The sequence below is a fragment of the Eumetopias jubatus genome, unplaced genomic scaffold (genome assembly GCF_037043125.1).
Source record: "Eumetopias jubatus isolate StellerSeaLion01/CBP00866 unplaced genomic scaffold, mEumJub1_p1.0 scaffold_8, whole genome shotgun sequence".
Taxonomy (NCBI): Eukaryota; Metazoa; Chordata; class Mammalia; order Carnivora; family Otariidae; genus Eumetopias; species Eumetopias jubatus.
Genome location: NW_028274814.1, coordinates 132,693,089 through 132,710,243, shown reverse-complemented (window position 1 = coordinate 132,710,243; position 17,155 = coordinate 132,693,089). Strand labels below are relative to the sequence as shown.

The 17,155-nt window shown below is 45.5% G+C and overlaps 1 protein-coding gene across 1 annotated transcript in view; it reads left to right on the top strand.

The window, feature by feature from the left end:
* FAM227A (family with sequence similarity 227 member A) overlaps positions 1 to 17,155 on the top strand; it is a 71,974-nt gene that overhangs the window by 31,893 nt on the left and 22,926 nt on the right. Inside the window, exons 11-13 of the mRNA XM_088025742.1 lie at positions 4,551 to 4,638; positions 9,886 to 9,980; positions 15,152 to 15,309. Coding sequence (XP_087881868.1) covers positions 4,551 to 4,638; positions 9,886 to 9,980; positions 15,152 to 15,309 — 341 coding nt within the window. The remainder of the gene's footprint in view (positions 1 to 4,550; positions 4,639 to 9,885; positions 9,981 to 15,151; positions 15,310 to 17,155) is intronic.

The window sequence follows — 17,155 nt, the reverse complement described above, 5'->3', positions numbered from 1 at the left end:
TGTTCACTGTCTGGCTCCCTCTATTAGAATGTCAACTCCAGGAGGCCAGGGCCCATTTTCTCACTCTTCTCTCTCCAGCTCCTAGGAACGGGGCCATCTGTGTGAAGTCTTGGTCCCGCGCTTAGCAAATAACGGTGCTCTCTCTGCAAGTGTCCGTCCCCAAGAAGCGGAGACAAGCGGGCCCTGTGGACGGCTAGCGGTCCCTGGGAGGCCAAGATCACGTTATTTAATGTTTCTGCACTGCCTGTCACCACTGTGTAAAACAAAATGTATTTTCTTTGTACCGAAATACATAAAATCTTCTCACAGTTATTTCCGAAACGCAGCTAAAGATTCCATTTTCTGCCCCAGAAATAGAAAAAATCAAATGCTTTCCAACAGTGAAAGGAGCTGAAGTCTTACTGGGTGAACCAGGATGGACTGGTGGAATTCCACGGTGAGGACAGAGCCTCTCCCTTGTCTTTAGCAGACGCACTTTCCCATCTGCTCACAAAAATAGCTGTCTGTGTTCAAAATATGTTTTTCAATGGCAACAATCTGTCTTAAGAGTCGGCAGTTAAGTGGCTTTAAGTCTGACCTGTGGTCTGCCCTTCTCTTCCCTAGTGTTAGGGGTTTGCCCCAGTGGGAATGAAAAAGCATCTAATGGTATATCTGCTTCTGCTTTGAGGTTCAGCTATAAATAAGGGCTCCTACCTTTTAAAGGCGGGGTCCTTCATTCATTTAACAAATAGTAGAGAAGATTATCCAAGAACGTCTTTATAAGGAGGAATCATTGGGGCACCTGGGTGGCTCAGTCAGTTGAGCGTCCGCCTTCGGTTCAGGTCCCCACCTCAGGGTCCTGGGATCGAGCCCCGCTTCGGGCTCCCTGCTCAGTGAGGAGTCTGTGTCTCCCTCTCCCTCTGCCCCTCCCACTTCTTGTGCTCTCTCTCACATAAATAAAATCTTTAAAAAAGAATACATATATATACATATATATGAATCACCATCAGAATTCTTACCTGCAAACAATGGAATCTGCTCCAGGAAGAAACGTATTCAGGGAAAACAGTGGTGCACCGCTCCCCAGGGAGGGTCGACGTGTTAGTTTCAGAGGCCATGCCACCAAGAACGATGCCCAGGCCATCCCTCCTCTGCAAAGGGACACGGCTGTGCCCCGACCAGCGTTCCTGGGGACTGGGAGTTCAAAGCTCCGCTTTGCTTTTCCTGTCAGCAGTCTTCCTGAAACTGGAGTCTGCGTGGCGCTGCCTCATCATGTTGGTCATTTATACTTCGAAGTGTTGGGCAGGTGCAGCGCATCTAAAGGGTAGACTGTAGGTGAAATGTCTGCATCCCAGCCACAAAAGAAGCTGGGGGGAACAGCTTAAGTCTTTCACGTTGGGGCATGGGTCTTCTGTATACGGAGAAGGAAGGGTACACATGTGACAGATAACACCACCAGAAAGAGCCATTTGGGCTGAGAACCAAAGGCTGAGGAGTCAGCCATTAAAAGAGTGAACGGAAGAACCTTCCAGAAAAAGGGAACAGTGTGTGCAAAGGCCCTGAGGCAAAAACAAAAACAAAAAAACCTTGAGATATTCAAGGAACAGAGAGAAGGCCAATGATACTGTCACCCAGCCCATGTGGAAAGAGTGGCAAGAGTCAAGGCTGAGGAAGTAGCAGGGGCCACCAGGTCCTGTACAGTTGGGAGGGTCACAGTAAGGAATATGGATATAATTTAAGTGCTGCGGGAATCCATTAAAACAGGGAGATGACACCCTCTGATTTATATTTTACAAGATCCCACTGTCTTCTGAATATGGAGAATGTAACAGAAGGGGACAGACGACCAGTTAGGAGGCTTTTGTGGTTGTCTCAGGAAGAGAAAGTGACAGCAGGTGGTGAGAGGTGGAGACCTGAGGTGTGTTTTGGAGCCAGGTCTTTCAACAGGTGCTAACCGGTTGGCTTTGGGAGTGGGGAAGGGGGTAGGGAAAGTAAAGGAAGGAGCCAAGGAGGCTTGCCAGCTGTGTGGCTTAAGCATCTGAATGGTACCGTTTATTCAGAGGAAGAGTGGAGCCTTTTGAGGTAGGGGAAAGACACCAAGAGTTCAGCTTTGAACTTGTTACCTTAAACACACCTGTGAGAAGTATGGATGCAGATGTCACCTAGGTAGTTCCATCTACAGGACTAGGCTTTGGAGAAGAGGTCTGGGTTAAAGTAAGAACAAGTCCTACCCAAGTTGTCCATATTTGTGACACAATATGGGATCTAGGAGTGAAAGACCACCCTGGAGCCCTAGGTAAAGGCAGGAAAACACACTAGCTTGGTGCAGGAAGATCTAAAGTTCCCTCCAGGTGATGCCACCTCTCAATTGCACAGCTTTCATCAAAACTGAGCCTCTCCAGGGGCGCCTGGGTGGCTCAGTTGGTTGAGCGACTGCCTTCGGCTCAGGTCATGATCCTGGAGTCCCGGGATCGAGTCCCACATCGGGCTCCCTGCTCAGCGGGGAGTCTGCTTCTCCCTCTGACCTTCCCCCCTCTCATGTACTCTTTCTCATTCTCTCTCTCAAATAAATAAATAAAATCTTAAAAAAAAAAAAAAACTGAGCCTCTCTGTTCTTACCTGCAAAACGAACTTCACAACTGTTACTCATTCTTGCAGATTCAGTCCAAAGACAGGAAATGCCCGAGATTGTTCAGTCAGGTCCTATTGGAATATCTACTGATTTTAACCAGAGATTTCCCAAGTTCCAGAGCATGGGTACAGTAAGGGTCATTAAGAGTAATGACCCCAACTCCTCTAGCTAATGCCCGTACCTGCTAATACCAGGTCTGCAAAGCCCAGTGCCCTCCCAGACACTTCTGGGCAGCCCCAGATTGCATCCTACATTGGCTCAAAAAAGGCTCCCTGGCCTCCCTGGCTGCCCTGTCCCATCACAGCTGAACCCCCAGCACGGGGAATCTGAGCAGCAGGGTGAGCACGTGGGGCAGAAGGGGTCCATCTCTGGGCCATGGTGGGGAGGGGATCCCAGACCAGTCTTAGCTTACCTCCCTCCTGCACGACAGTCGCCTTGCCTCACAGCTCAGACGTGGTCACTGGTCCCCACCCAAGAGACTAAATGGGGACGTGTCCTCTCTAGGCCTTCCAACACCCTTGCAAGGCAGGTAATTACTATCTTTATTTGACAAAGGAAGCAATAGACTAAGAGGCGAACAACGTAACCCGGGCCACACAGCTGACCTCAGCTGACATCCGGACATGGTCAGTCTGAGCTCCTTCTACACCGCCCAGGACTTACACCCAGGATTGGAGTCTAGTGAAGTGCATTTATTCTCTGCTGGACTACAGATCTCTCTGAGGCCTGTTAACAAGGAGCTGTGATGCTTCATCGAGCCGGGAGCGTTTTCTCTCTGACACATCCCAGGACCCATTTCTATGCTATAAAAATCAGTAGCTGTTGGACAGCCAGCTGCACAGGACACGAGAAGTCCTTTCAGTGCGCTTCCCATTCCAGTATCGTATTTATATAAAAGCGAAGTGGTTGTTGCGGCTGGTGGACTGCTTGTCTGCCGTGTGGTGGGCCATCTGTTCAACATTGCCCAACTCCTCCTCATCCTGAAAGAGAACAGAAGTGTCTTCTCTCCTTGGAAGCTCTCCAGCTCTCCCCCAGACAGAATCAGGCGTTCCCCACCCTGGCTTCCGATGCTACTCTGATCGCATGGCTTGCGGCAGACTAGTAGTTGTCCCCCAATATCTGAGAGCTCTAGCTGCCATCTTGGACCCTAAGAACAAGGCTCCTATCTTAGGAATGTTGTCATCACGAGATGGAAGAAGTCAGAGTCCCTAAGGATTTCTCACAGCAGAAATACCATATTAGCCCTGGAGTGCCCAACTTCAGACTGTTCTGTGGGAGGGAAATTTCTACCTAATTGGAACCACTGTCATTCTGAGTCTCTGTCACTCACCCCAACTTATATTACCTCTCTAAGAAATAGGTGAGACTTTCCACCCCTTAGCGTAACTGTCTATTTCCTGCTCTCTCCCGCAGCTTGAATGGGAGCTCCTCTGGTTAGGGCCTATAGGTTCCAGGGTGTGCCCACTGGCAGACACGGAGGTAGCTGTTCAGTAGGATGTCCCCTAAGAGGGGTGCGGTGAGTGAGTGTGTGAACAATGGCAGTGATGCTCACAGAACACTTTCCATGAGCTGCCACTCCTGCGTTTTGCACGCATGTGCTGACTTAATCCTCCTAAGGACCTAGGAGGAAACCAAGACCACCGAGAGGTTCAGGGACTTGTCCAAGATTAGCGGCTATTTTGAGGGACTGGACTGGGACTGGCACCCTGGCCTGCTCCATCCCCGGCACCTGCATTTTCCACTTCTGCCACCTCTCGGCCATGCTCCCGGGTTGGAGGGCTGCGTGCTCAGGCTGTACTGAACGGTCTCCCTCCGCATGTTCTGTCTCTAAGAACAATGAGAAATGTCTAGGGGATGTCATGTACGCTGTCTGTATTCCTCTCACAACCAGTTTTACTAAATTTATTCTTTTTTTTTTTTTTTTTTCCCTCCCCTGGAGTCTCCTGGTATAAATTCAACCACTGAGAGAGACTCTTTGGCCAAGAAGAATTCGGCAGATAGATCACAAACACAGAATGCCACAAAAGGTACATTAACTACCTAAAAGGGAAATGTAGGCGTTTGACTTCATTATGATCTCCCAAGCTCTAGGTGATTGGGTTTGTTCAAACATAATTTGCCACCCTAGTTTACACCTGTAGTTCTAGCCTGGGCCTTGGCAACAAGTAATATCTGAAGAGAGGACAGAATTATTTTTCAGGAGGCGTCTGGGTGGCTCAGTCAGTTGAGCATCTGCATTTGGCTCAGGTCCTGATCCCAGAGTCCTGGGATCGAGTCCCACGTCGGGGCTCCGTGCTCTGCGGGGAGCCTTCTCCCTCTGCCTCTGCCTGCCACTCTGTCTCTCATGAATAGGTAAATAAATAAAATCTTTTATTTTTTAAAGATTTTATTTATTTATTTGAGAGAGAGAATGAGATAGAGAGAGAGAGCATGAGAGGGGGGAGGGTCCGAGGGAGAAGCATACTCCCTGCTGAGCAGGGAGCCCGATGTGGGACTCGATCCTGGGACTCCAGGATCATGACCCGAGCCAAAGGCAGTCGCCCAACCAACTGAGCCACCCAGGCGCCCAATAAATAAAATCTTAAAAAAAAAAAAAAAAGAATTATTTTTCAGCTCAACAAGCCCTGATTAAGTTCCACTTTGATGATGATGAGTTCAGCACAGTGCTAATATCTGTGGGGAAGAGAGATTGTTAGCAATGGAAGAAAAAACTAAGACATGATTATGGCCTGCTCCACCCCACCCCCTGCGGCCCCATCAGAAACCAGCATTTATTGAGGTAGGAATTGATTTCTGTCTAGGTGTTAATTTATGAAGGAGACTGAATGAGTACACAGAGAGGCCAATGCCTTTGAAATAAAGGTTTGCTATTCACAGTTCTCCTAGAAACAGGCCCAGTGCGTCATGCAGGGCCATGGGAGGAAGCACCAGGGTCTGTCAGGAGGCAGAACGAAGGAGCAAGGGGAAGGCATGGGCCTCGGCCTTTACCGGGATTTCTTTTTTTATAGGATTTTTTTTTTTAAAGATTTTATTTATTTATTTGAGAGAGAGAGAATGAGAAATAGAGAGCACGAGAGGGAAGAGGGTCAGAGGGAGAAGCAGACTCCCTGCTGAGCAGGGAGCCCGATGTGGGACTCGATCCCGGGACTCCAGGATCATGACCTGAGCCGAAGGCAGTCGCTTAACCAACTGAGCCACCCAGGCGCCCACCGGGATTTCTTTACAAAAGATTAGGCATGTAAGGGTAAAGAGGTTAGGGTTAGCTAGTTTGAATGATTCTGGTGGGCTCTGGGGCATAGGGGCTGTCCCTAGTTGTCTGGCACCTGGCCTCGGGGTGATTTAGGGCAGGGGGAAAACTGCCTTGGTGTGGGAGAGTTAGAGAAGTGGGTGGCTCAGAGCATGGGCTCTGGGTCATAGGGGAAACGTGAACAACTCTGGTCATTAGTTTTGCCCGGTAACTACTGGATGCCAAATAGGCAAATACAGACCCTAAGAAAACAAAGAACAGGAACTCTTAAATCATTCTAGACAATTGCATACATGTCATCATTATTCCGAAAAATTAAACAATCCATTTTCTTGATGGAGAAATGAAGGCTCAGAGTATGTGAGTTATATTTCAATCAAACTGTTATTAAAACAACAACAACAACAACTTGGGAACCCCCGGAGAGATATAGCCAGATTCCAAACAGAGGTATATTCGTAGGAGACTCTGCAAAACATAAACATGCAGTTGACTCTTGAACAACACAGGCGTTAGGGATGCTGATCCCACCACTCAGTCAAAAATCCAAGTATAACTTTTGACTCCCTGCAAAACTTAACCACTAATAGCTTACTGTTGACTAGAAGCCTCACCAACCACATACACAGTTGATTAACACATATTTTGTATGTTACAGGTATTATATTCTGTGTTCTCATAATAATGTAAGCTAGAAAAAAAGAAAATGCTATTAAGGGGATTATGAGGAGGGGCACCTGTGTGGCTCAGTCAGTTAAGCACCCAACTCTCAATCTTAGCTCAGGTCTTGATCTCAGGGCTGTGAGTACAAGCCCCACATTGGCCTCCATGCTGGATGTGGAGCCTACTTAAAAAAACAAAAAAAACCCCGACAAAGGCCAATTGTATATTCAATTCATGAAGACCCATGAGTCAAAGAGGAAGTATCAAAGAGACTTAGAAAATATTTTGAACTGAATGAAAACGAGACCCTTTTTCTAACATAAGCATTTAATGCTATAGCTTTCCCTCTGCACACTGAGGCATTTCACAAACGGTTTGGATATGGTCTTTTAATTTTTATTCAGTTCAGATTGTTTCCACTTTGTAGCTATTACGAAGAATGTTGCTGTGGGCATCCATGTACAAGATTTTGTGTGCCATATGTTTTCATTTCTCTTGGGTATATGTGAACCAAGGGGTGCAGTTGCCAGGTCATATGATGACATTTTGAGGAACTGCCAAACTATCCTCCAAAGTGATCATCATACACAGAGGAGAGGAGAGAAATAGTCTATTATATGTACTGTATATAACCATATATATATATATAATATGTTATATATTTACTATGTATATTATATATTTATTGTATGTAACCAGATATTTATAATTTGTTTTTTTCCCATTCGTCTTTTTTTTTCCTTAAGATTTTTATTTTTAAGTAATCTCTACCCCCAATGTGGGGCTCAAACTCAAAACCCTGAGATCAGGAGTCACATGCTCTACCAACTGAGCCAGCCAGGCACCCATTTTTTTCATTATTCTTGAAGTTCCAAGTTTTCCTTTGGTACCATTTTCCTTCTATGTGAAAAAAAAACCCAAAAAACAAAAGCGCTTACAATAGGCCTGTTGGCAGTGAATCCCCTCTGTTTTCTTTCATCTGAGAATGTCTTTATTTCACCATAATTCTTTTTTTTTTTTAAAGATTTTATTTATTTATTTGAGAGAGAGAATGAGAGATAGAGAGCACGAGAGGGAAGAGGGTCAGAGGGAGAAGCTGACTCCCTGCTGAGCAGGGAGCCCGATGTGGGACTCGATCTCGGGACTCCAGGATCATGACCTGAGCCGAAGGCAGTCGCTTAACCAACTGAGCCACCCAGGCGCCCCCATAATTCTTTTTTTTAAAGGTTTTATTATTTTTTAGAATTTATTTATTTGTCAGAGAGAGAGAGTGAGCACAAGCAGAGGGAGAAGCAAGCTCCCTGCCCCATGTGTATCTCCATCCCAGGACCCTGGGATCATGACCTGAGCCGAAGGCAGACGCTTCACCGACTGAGCCACCCAGGCGCCCCTTCACCTTCATTCTTGAAGGATGTTTTTTCTGGATATTCTGGGTCGCCAGTTCTTTTCTTTCAGCCCTTTAAATTGTTCCACAGCCATCTGGCCTTAATGGTCTGATGGGAAGATCCAGGCATTTACATAGTCTCCCTTTTGCGTAATGCATTTTTCTCTGGCTGCCCTCAAGATACTTTCTTTGTCTTGGTCTTTCAGCTGGTTGATTACAAGGTGTATGGGCGTGGGTTTCTTTCGATTTAACTTGTTTGGGGTTTGTAGAGCTTCTTGAACCTGTACATTTCTGTCTTTTGCCAAATTTGGAAAAGTTTTCAGACATTATTTCTTGGAATAATTTTTTTTGTACCATACTCTTCGTCCTTCCTTTATGGACTTTGATGACACAGATGTTACACCTGTTGATATTGTCCCATAGGTCCCTGAGGCCCTGTTCATTTTTTCCAGTCTTTTGTCTCCACATTGTTCAGAACGTGTGGTATAATAAAAAACAGGTTTGGTCTTTATCCCCAGTTCCTGACACAGAGTTCCTAAAACCCTTAGAGTTTCCCAAGTGATGGGAGTGTCTTTTGTTATTCATAATGAACGTCTTTGCAACCACACCTGAGTTTATGCTAATAAAATGACTCGGGTTGGGGCTTCAGTGGGCTTCAGGATGGGCTCTCATTACCAGAAAGACCAAACATGAGTAGAGGATGGGAACTTTCAGCCCCACCCTCTCCAGCCTCCAGGGAAAAGAGAAGGACTGGAGATTGAGTTATAAAAACTCTTGAACAGTGTTGTTTGGTGAACTTCCAGGTTGCTGGGCACATCAGTGTCCTGGGAATGTGGTATGCTGAAGAGGGTATAGAGCTTCCACCCCCATACCTTGTCCTACGTATCTCTTCCATCTTTCTGAGCTGCCTTTTTTAAAAAAGATTTTATTTATTTATTTGAGAGAGAGAGAGAGAGAGCACAAGCAGGGGGAGTGGCAGAGGGTGAGGGAGAAGCAGGCTCCCTGTGGAGCAGGGAGCCTGACGCGGGGCTCGATCCCAGGACCCCACCGGGATCATGACCTGAGCCGAAGGCAGATACTTAACCAACTGAGCCACCCAGGCATCCCTCTGAGCTGCATTTTTTATAATAAATCTGTAATAGTAAATATAGCACTTTCCTGAGTTCTGTGAGTCATCCTAGTGAATTATCAAACTTGAGAGTGCGTCATATGAACCCTGAAATTTGTAATAGACTGGATAGAAATGTGGGTAACTGGGCATCCCATTTGAGACTGGTGCCTGAAGTGGAGACAATTTTGTCAGACTGAGTTCTTTAACTTGTCAGATCTGAGGCTAACTCTAGGTAGATTTGGAACTCAGCTGAATTGTTGGAGACCCAGTTTATATCAGAGAATTGGAGAGTTGGTATAGAAGAACCACACATGTGGTATTAGAAAATACCACACAAATTGGATAATTTCTTTTTTTTTAATTTTTTAAGTTACAATTCAATTAATTAACATATGATATTAGTTTCAGAGGTAGAGGTCAGTGATTCATCAGTCTTATATAATACCCAGTGGTCATTACATCATGTGCCCTCCTTAACGTCCATCACCCAATTACCACATCCCCCCACCCCTTTCTCCTCCAGCAACCCTCAGTTTGTTTCCTATATTAAGAGTCTCTTATGGTTTGTCTCCCTCTTTGATTTCTTCTTGTTTTATTTTTTCCTCTCTTCCCCTATGATCCTCCCTTTGTTTCTTAAATCCCACATATCAGTGAGATCATATGATAATTGTCTTTCTCTGATTGACTTATTTCGCTTAGCACAATACCCTCTAGTTCCATTCATGTCGTTGTAAATGGCAAGATTTCACTTTTTTGATGGCTGAGTAGTATTCCATTGTACATATATACCACGTCTTCTGCAATACACGCTTTCTCATCACAGCTGAAAAGCTCTAATGATCCTCTTCTTGTTAACATTGCATTGACAGAGCATCATGATCAGACTCTGGTCTTGAGGGAAGCTACAAAACTAGTCAAGAGGAAATCAGAAGCAAGAGAACTTGAGAATATGCTTCCCAAGCAGGTGAGCACATGATTGGAAATTTAATAGTAGAGATGATTTAAGAGGGGCTAGGAGATCTGGTGAGAAAAGCCAGCACTGTGAAGATGTCAGGGTAAGAACTGGGGTATTTCTGATTATAGACTAGGGTGATACAGTCAGGAAATCTCCCAAGGGTAATTTCTGGGTGAGGTAGGTACCAGTTAGTTGAGTGAGCGTTTCATCCGGATTTCTCCAGGGATTTAAGTTACCTGCTTGGAATTCAGGAGCCTTGGCATAATGGAAAGAGAGCACTGAGCCTCAGTTTTCTACTCTAGAAAATGGGGATGACAGTTCCTAGGTCATGGTGTTCTTATGAGGCTTACCTGAGGTAATGATAGTGTTCATGGAATGAACACTTACTATATGTCAGATATTAAACCAAATCTGTACGTGCAGTATATTTTTTTACTTTCACAGTTCTCTGAGATAATTATTCCCGCTCTTCTTTAGTTTATTAGTGAGGGAAGTGATGCTCAGAGCATTGTCCAAATTCACAAAGCAAATAAATAGATAAAGCCAAGACTTGCATGCAGATCTGTCTGACTCTGAGCCTGAGCTTTTCATCTCTGAGCTTTGCCATTAGCAAAGTCCCCAGAACTTGAAAGGCCCTGGATTGATGTGTGTTCTCTCCTCTTCTCCTCCCCTCCCCTAACACTTCCCCACAAAACTCTGCAGACAGTCAGGGCGCCTGGGTGGCTCAGTCGGCTAAGCAACTGCCTTCAGCTCAGGTCATGATCCTGGAGTCCCGGGATCGAGTCCCGCGTCAGGCTTCCTGCTCAGCAGGGAGTCTGCTTCTCGCTGTGACCCTCATGCGCCTCTCTCTCTCTATCTCATTCTCTCTCAAATAAATAAATAAATACATAAATAAATAAAATCTTAAAAAAAAACTCTGCAGATGGTCGTTTACATCAATGGCACCTTCAGAGTTCTTGAACCTTCTCATTTCTCCATATTTTACCGCTGCCTATTTCCCCTCAGTATTTAGGAATGAAATTTTGAGAAGTAGCAGGACATGATAAAAAAGACAGACAGACATGGGTTCAAATCTCTGTGCTGCATCTCATCAGCTGTGTTACTTAAGCGGGTTGTTTAACTTTTCTGACCTTATTCTATAAAATGGGGAAAACAGGGGCACCTGGGTGGCTCAGTTGTTAAGCGTCTGCCTTCAGCTCAGGTCATGATCCCAGGGTCCTGGGATCGAGCCCCACATTTCATCCAGAGTGTCTGCATCAGTTCCAAGGCCCTTTGTGGCAGCATGAAGTTCATCAGCATCGAACTGGGCTGGAGTTTTTAATAGAGCCAAAACAACTTCCTCGAGGTGACCAGAAAGGGCTTTCTTCAGAGCTTCAACCAGGGGCTTTCCTTTTTCTTGGAGATATGCTACTTTGATCTGTCAAGGACTGTGCATTGTTCCTCAGAATGTCAATGATGGTTGCTTCATCCACACCTTTAACTGTTACCACATTATGCAAAGCAGCAACATCCGAGGATGGACTGAAGCTAGATAGGGGCTCACTGCTGACCCAGGACCGCCTTTGGATCCCTTCACAGTTTTAATGTGTTCCTGCTCTTCATTTTCACTAAACCAGGCCTGTTTAAGGAATTGTCAAAGAAGTATCTTTTTTCCCCACCTTCTTCCAAAGCACCAAAGAGAGATTCTCTTCTGAACGTTTCCCACTCTGTCCTTGGCCAACTTGAACAAAAACTGGAAGAACACTGAGTAGCTAGAAAGTCTGAAATTGAGTCCAGGCACGAGGAGAAGAATCATGGCAGTTTCAACCCTCGAACCATCTCTTCAAGGTGACATGCTGGGATGGGTGAACCCCCATGTGTTTTCAGTCTATATTTTACCCCACTCAAGATTCAAAATCCCAGGAGCAGGAGTTTTGACTGACTAAAGCTGATTCCATGAGCCCTGGCTCTAGCTGGGTAGGTGGAGGCAGGCCCTGGCAGAGCCTGTGAAGGCCTCTGAGGACCCCTCCAGTGCCCTCATGGGGGAGCAGGACTTTTGACTTCACAGTCCCCTCAAACCCAAATGCAGTAGAGGGCAGGTAAACTCCCCCAAGCACAGGAATCAGGGCCTGTCAGGAAAGGAGGATGGATTCTGGGCAGCCAAAAGAACAACGCTAGGATAAATGTAGAACTAAATTAGTGGATCCTGGATTCACTTTGGAATTTTCTAGACTTTGAAAAAAAATTTTTAACTAAAATTCATTAAAGCAAAATGACTGCTATCTACCATCACCATTGCTTCATAGAAGAAAGGTCATTAACACAAAAAAGGAGAAAAGGTAATCTCAGAATAAAAGAAAGGCCTTAAAGTGAATAATCATACTCTATGTCAGATTTATTGCAATATTTTTTTTCCTTGTTGCCCGCATTTCACTGGAGACCGGTGAACACAGATTGGCCCCCAGTTTGGCGGTAGAGTTTCAGGAATCATTGGGCTAAGTGGTCTGTAGGTTCCTTACTAGCCTCAAGTTTCTGTGAACCCAGTGGGATCTTGCTGTTAAATAGTAGTTCTCCACTGCAGGTGAGTTTGCCCACTAGGAGACTTGGCCACACCTAGAGACAATTCAGGTCGTCACAACTGGGGGTGAAGGAGGAGAGAGTCCTACTAGCATCTAGAGACCAGGGATGCTGATCAACATCCTACTATGCGCAGGACAGCTCCCGCCACAAAGAATTATCTGGCCCAACATGTCAAAGTGATGAGGTTTAAGAGACTGTGCTATAGATAGAAAAAAAAAAATCTCATGAAGCAATTAAAATGGAAAGTACTAGAGAATAGTGCACTCAGGTGTTGCCACAGCCCTTATTCACAGGGCAGACTTTTTTAGTTAAATTATATCTGCTTCTTTAAAATGTATTGTTTCTTTAAATACAAAAGTAGTACATACTCATTATTGACATTGTTGGAAAAAGGCAGAGGAATAATAAGCAAGGAAAACAAGTCACTCTTGGCCCCAGCCCCTTCTCTTTCCTGCGATACTTCCTCTCAACTATACCATGACCGAAGCGGACTTTTTGATTTTCCTGCCCCACTAACCTGTTCCTTCCTGGATCCTCCCACCCGAACAACTGGCACCTACATCTTTAGAGTCATCCTTGACTTCTTTCCTCACACTCAACATCAAGTCCTCCAGCAAATCCTGCCGATTCTGCTTTCACAGCAGATTGCCAATTCCATCACTTCTAACCCTCTCTGCAACTGCTCAGCTCAGTCCCAGCCCAGCAGCCCCCACCCCTGCAGAGACCTCTTGACCACTCTTCACGGCCGCTTTCTCTACACACCAGTCAAAGGAAGTGGGAGAGAAATTAATCCAATTCTGTTGAACCCCAGCTCAAACCTTCCAGTGGCTTCCATCACACTTAGAAAAGATCTTCATTCCTTACCTTCTCATGGCCCTCCCTGACCACCCCATGGAAAGGGTTCCTCTCCTCCCCGGTCTCCCTTCCCACAACCCCCCACCCCTTGCCCTGCTTGATTTTTTTTTTTTGAAGATTTTATTTATTTATTTGACAGAGAGAGAGACAGCAAGAGAGGGAACACAAGCAGGGGGAGTGGGAAAGGGAGAAGCAGGCTCCCCGCCGAGCAGGGAGCCCGATGCGGGGGCTCGATCCCAGGACCCTGGGATCATGACCTGAGCAGAAAGCAGTCACTTAACCAACTGAGCCACCCAGGCGCCCCACCCTGCTTGATTCTTATTTGAAGCACCTATTATTCCATAATGTCACACTATTCCTTTATTTGTTGAATTGTTTATTATCTTTGTCTCAGTGTAATGCATGCTCCATGAGGGCTGGAATTTGTCCTCTTCTCGGTTAAATCTCTAGCACCTAGAACGGTGTTTATACATGATAGTGACCCAATAAATACTTGCTGAATGAATCATTAACATTTTGGTAACTATGTTTCCAGTCTCCTTTCTTTCTTTTCTTTTCTTTTTTTAAAGATTTTCTTTATTTATTTGACAAAAGAGACACAGTGAGAGAGGAAACACAAGCAGGGGGAGTGGGAGAGGGAGAAGCAGGCCACCCGCCCAGCAGGGAGCCCGATGCGGGGCTTGATCCCAGGACCCTGGGATCATGACCTGAGCAGAAGGCAGACGCTTAATGACTGAGCCACCTGAGCCACCCAGGCGCCCCTCCTATCTTTCTTTTTAACTGATTTCTTTCATAAAGAATATATAATGCTATCTACCTGACTTCGCATCTCAATTTTTTCTTTTTTTTTAAGATTTTATTTATCTATTTGAGAGAGAGAGTGAGAGAGGAGTGGGGGGGAGGGGCAGAGGGAGAAGCAGGCTCTCTGCTGAGTGGGGAGCCCGATGCGGGCCTCTATCCCAGGACTCCGGGATCATGACCTGAGCAGAAGAAAGACACTTAACTGACGGAGCCACTCAGGTGCCCTATTTTTTTTTTTTTAAGATTTTACTTATTTATTTATTTGAGAGAGAGAGAGAGCATGAGGGGGAGGAGGGTCAGAGAGAGAAGCAGACTCATTGCTCAGCGGGGAGGCGGACATGGGGCTCAATCCTGGGCCCCTGAGATCATGATCAGAGCCGAAGGCAGATGCCTAACTGACTGAGCCACCCAGGTGCCCCTGCATCTCAATTTTTAAATCTATTAGATCTGAAGCTATCTCTTAGGACCAACTCTTCATAAACATTTTATTTATTTTTTTTTAAAGATTTTATTTATTTATCTGAGAGAGAGAGAATGAGATATAGAGAGCACAAGAGGGAAGAGGGTCAGAGGGAGAAGCAGACTCCCTGCTGAGCAGGGAGCCCAATGTGGGACTCGATCCCGGGACTCCAGGATCATGACCTGAGCTGAAGGCAGTCGCTTAACCAACTGAGCCACCCAGGCGCCCTCTTCATAAACATTTTAATAGCAGCATAACTATTCCTTGGGATAGAAATATCTGTATCTTCTTGAACATTCAGGTTATTCTAATCTTTTGCTATAGTCAGTATCTCTGCAGCAAGCATCTTAGTACTTAAATCTTTTTTCTTTAATTTGGGTAATTTCTTTAGGGTAGTATCCTAAAGTTGGAGTTACTGGACAAAGAACATTACTACCTTTACATTTCTTAATCCATGCTGTAACAATGACAATATGTAATTTTTTCCACTCTCTTTCCTACTCAGTCTCACCCAGCCTGCAAAAGCCCTGAGCTGATTTCAAACTTCTTCAACCTTTATGGGAAGAGCCCTCTGATTGTGTACTTCCTCCAGAATTATGCCTGTCTGCAGCGGTGTGGCAAAGACGTGTTGATAGTCAGGAGGGAAAGAATCAAGAGCATCCCATATCCTTTCCACCATGGGCAGGGCACATATTATTCCAGGCCTCTGCTTCCTCCTCCCAGAAGCAAGGGTGTGGAAAGGTACCCAGCCCTTAACCCAGTGCCTGGCACATAGTGCGTGCCCGTCAAGGGTAGCCATTGATATGAGCCTAAGGCTCAGAATCTTGTGCGTTTTAGTTCCAAGTCGGCCTCATGAACTGGCTGCGTGGGATCTTGGGCAAGTCAAATTCCCCTGGGTGCAAAATCTCTTCCTGTCTACCAGAGAGAATGCTAACTAGGTACTCGAACATATTTTGCAGCTCAGTAATGACTCCCAGATGCTCACTGACCCCAGAGTATGTATTGATCAGGATTTGGGGTCCAGACATGTGTTTCTTCTACCATCCTCCTCACACACACAGCCCTCCTCCAGATCCATCAGCAGATCTCTGGCCCTGTTGCCATTTATTTTAAAGATTTGGTAACCAACTCAGATCTTAAGAAAACAAATGGGACATGTTGGTGTCCTAAGTCCTAGCACTTTACTGTAGGGGGTCAGAACATGGAATCACGTCCTCCTGGACTCAAGAACCAACTCAACTGTTGACCAGCTGAGTGATCTTAGACAAATTTCAGCTTCTCTCTGAGCTTCATTTTTTTCATCTGCAAAATGGGATAGCAACAGCTGCCTTCTAGGGCTGTTTACACTGAGTTCAGGCACAGTAACAATAGAGGCTTGGCGTAGAGCCTGACAAGTAACAAGTGCTTGAAACGTTACCTGTCTGCACATAGCTCCCCACCTGGAGGAGCTTCCCAAATGAACTAGGTAGCACTTGTCTATAGAGCTCATATCCCCAAACTTATTTATATGCCTAACAGCTCACATTTCATAGCACTTTATCGGTATATAAAGCACTTTCCCGTATACACCTCACTGCTCTGTAGACTGTGTAGTGTAGTGGAAGGAGCCTGGGTTGGGAATACACAGCTCCAGATTTGAGTCTAGCTCAGCAACCGACTGACCTTAAGATCTCATGTGCATAGCTTAACCTCGGAGCTCAATATCTTTTATCAACTTCCATGATATTGGGAATGAGGCTTGAGACTGACAGTTGAAATCCATTCCTCTGGGCGCCTGGGTGGCTCAGTTGGTCAAGCAACTGCCTTTGGCTCAGGTCATGATCCTGGAGTCCCGGGATCGAGTCCCACATCGGGCTCCCTGCTCGGCGGGGAGTCTGCTTCTCCCTCTTCCCTCTCGTGCTCTCTATCTCTCATTCTCTCTCTCTCAAATAAATAAATAAAATCTTAAAAAAAAAAAAAGAAATCCATTCCTCTTCACCACTGTAATAATGGAGTAAGAATTGTATTTATTTGCTTATTTTTTTTATTGAAGTATAGTTTTTTTTATTGAAGTATATACTCACAACTTATTAGTTTCAGGTGTACGACACACTGATATGACAATTCTATACGTTACGAAGTGCTTCCCATGGTAAGTGGAGTGAGAATTTTATTTTTTTTTTAATTTTTTTTTAAAGATTTTATTTATTTATTTGAGAGAGAGAGAATGAAGGATAGCACGAGAGGGAAGAGGGTCAGAGGGAGAAGCAGGCTCCCCGCTGAGCAGGGAGCCCGATGCGGGACTCGATCCCGGGACTCCAGGATCACGACCTGAGCCGAAGGCAGTTGCTTAACCAACTGAGCCACCCAGGCACCCCGGAGTGAGAATTTTAGACAGCAGTCTGAAAAGAGCATTTCCTAGCCCTTACATCAGCAGGAGGAGAAAAGGGCTTTGTTAAAAGACCGGGAATGGCCTGGCCATTGGGGAGGATAGCCCCTTGCCTTCCCCAGTAGGCCATGGCCAGAGAGC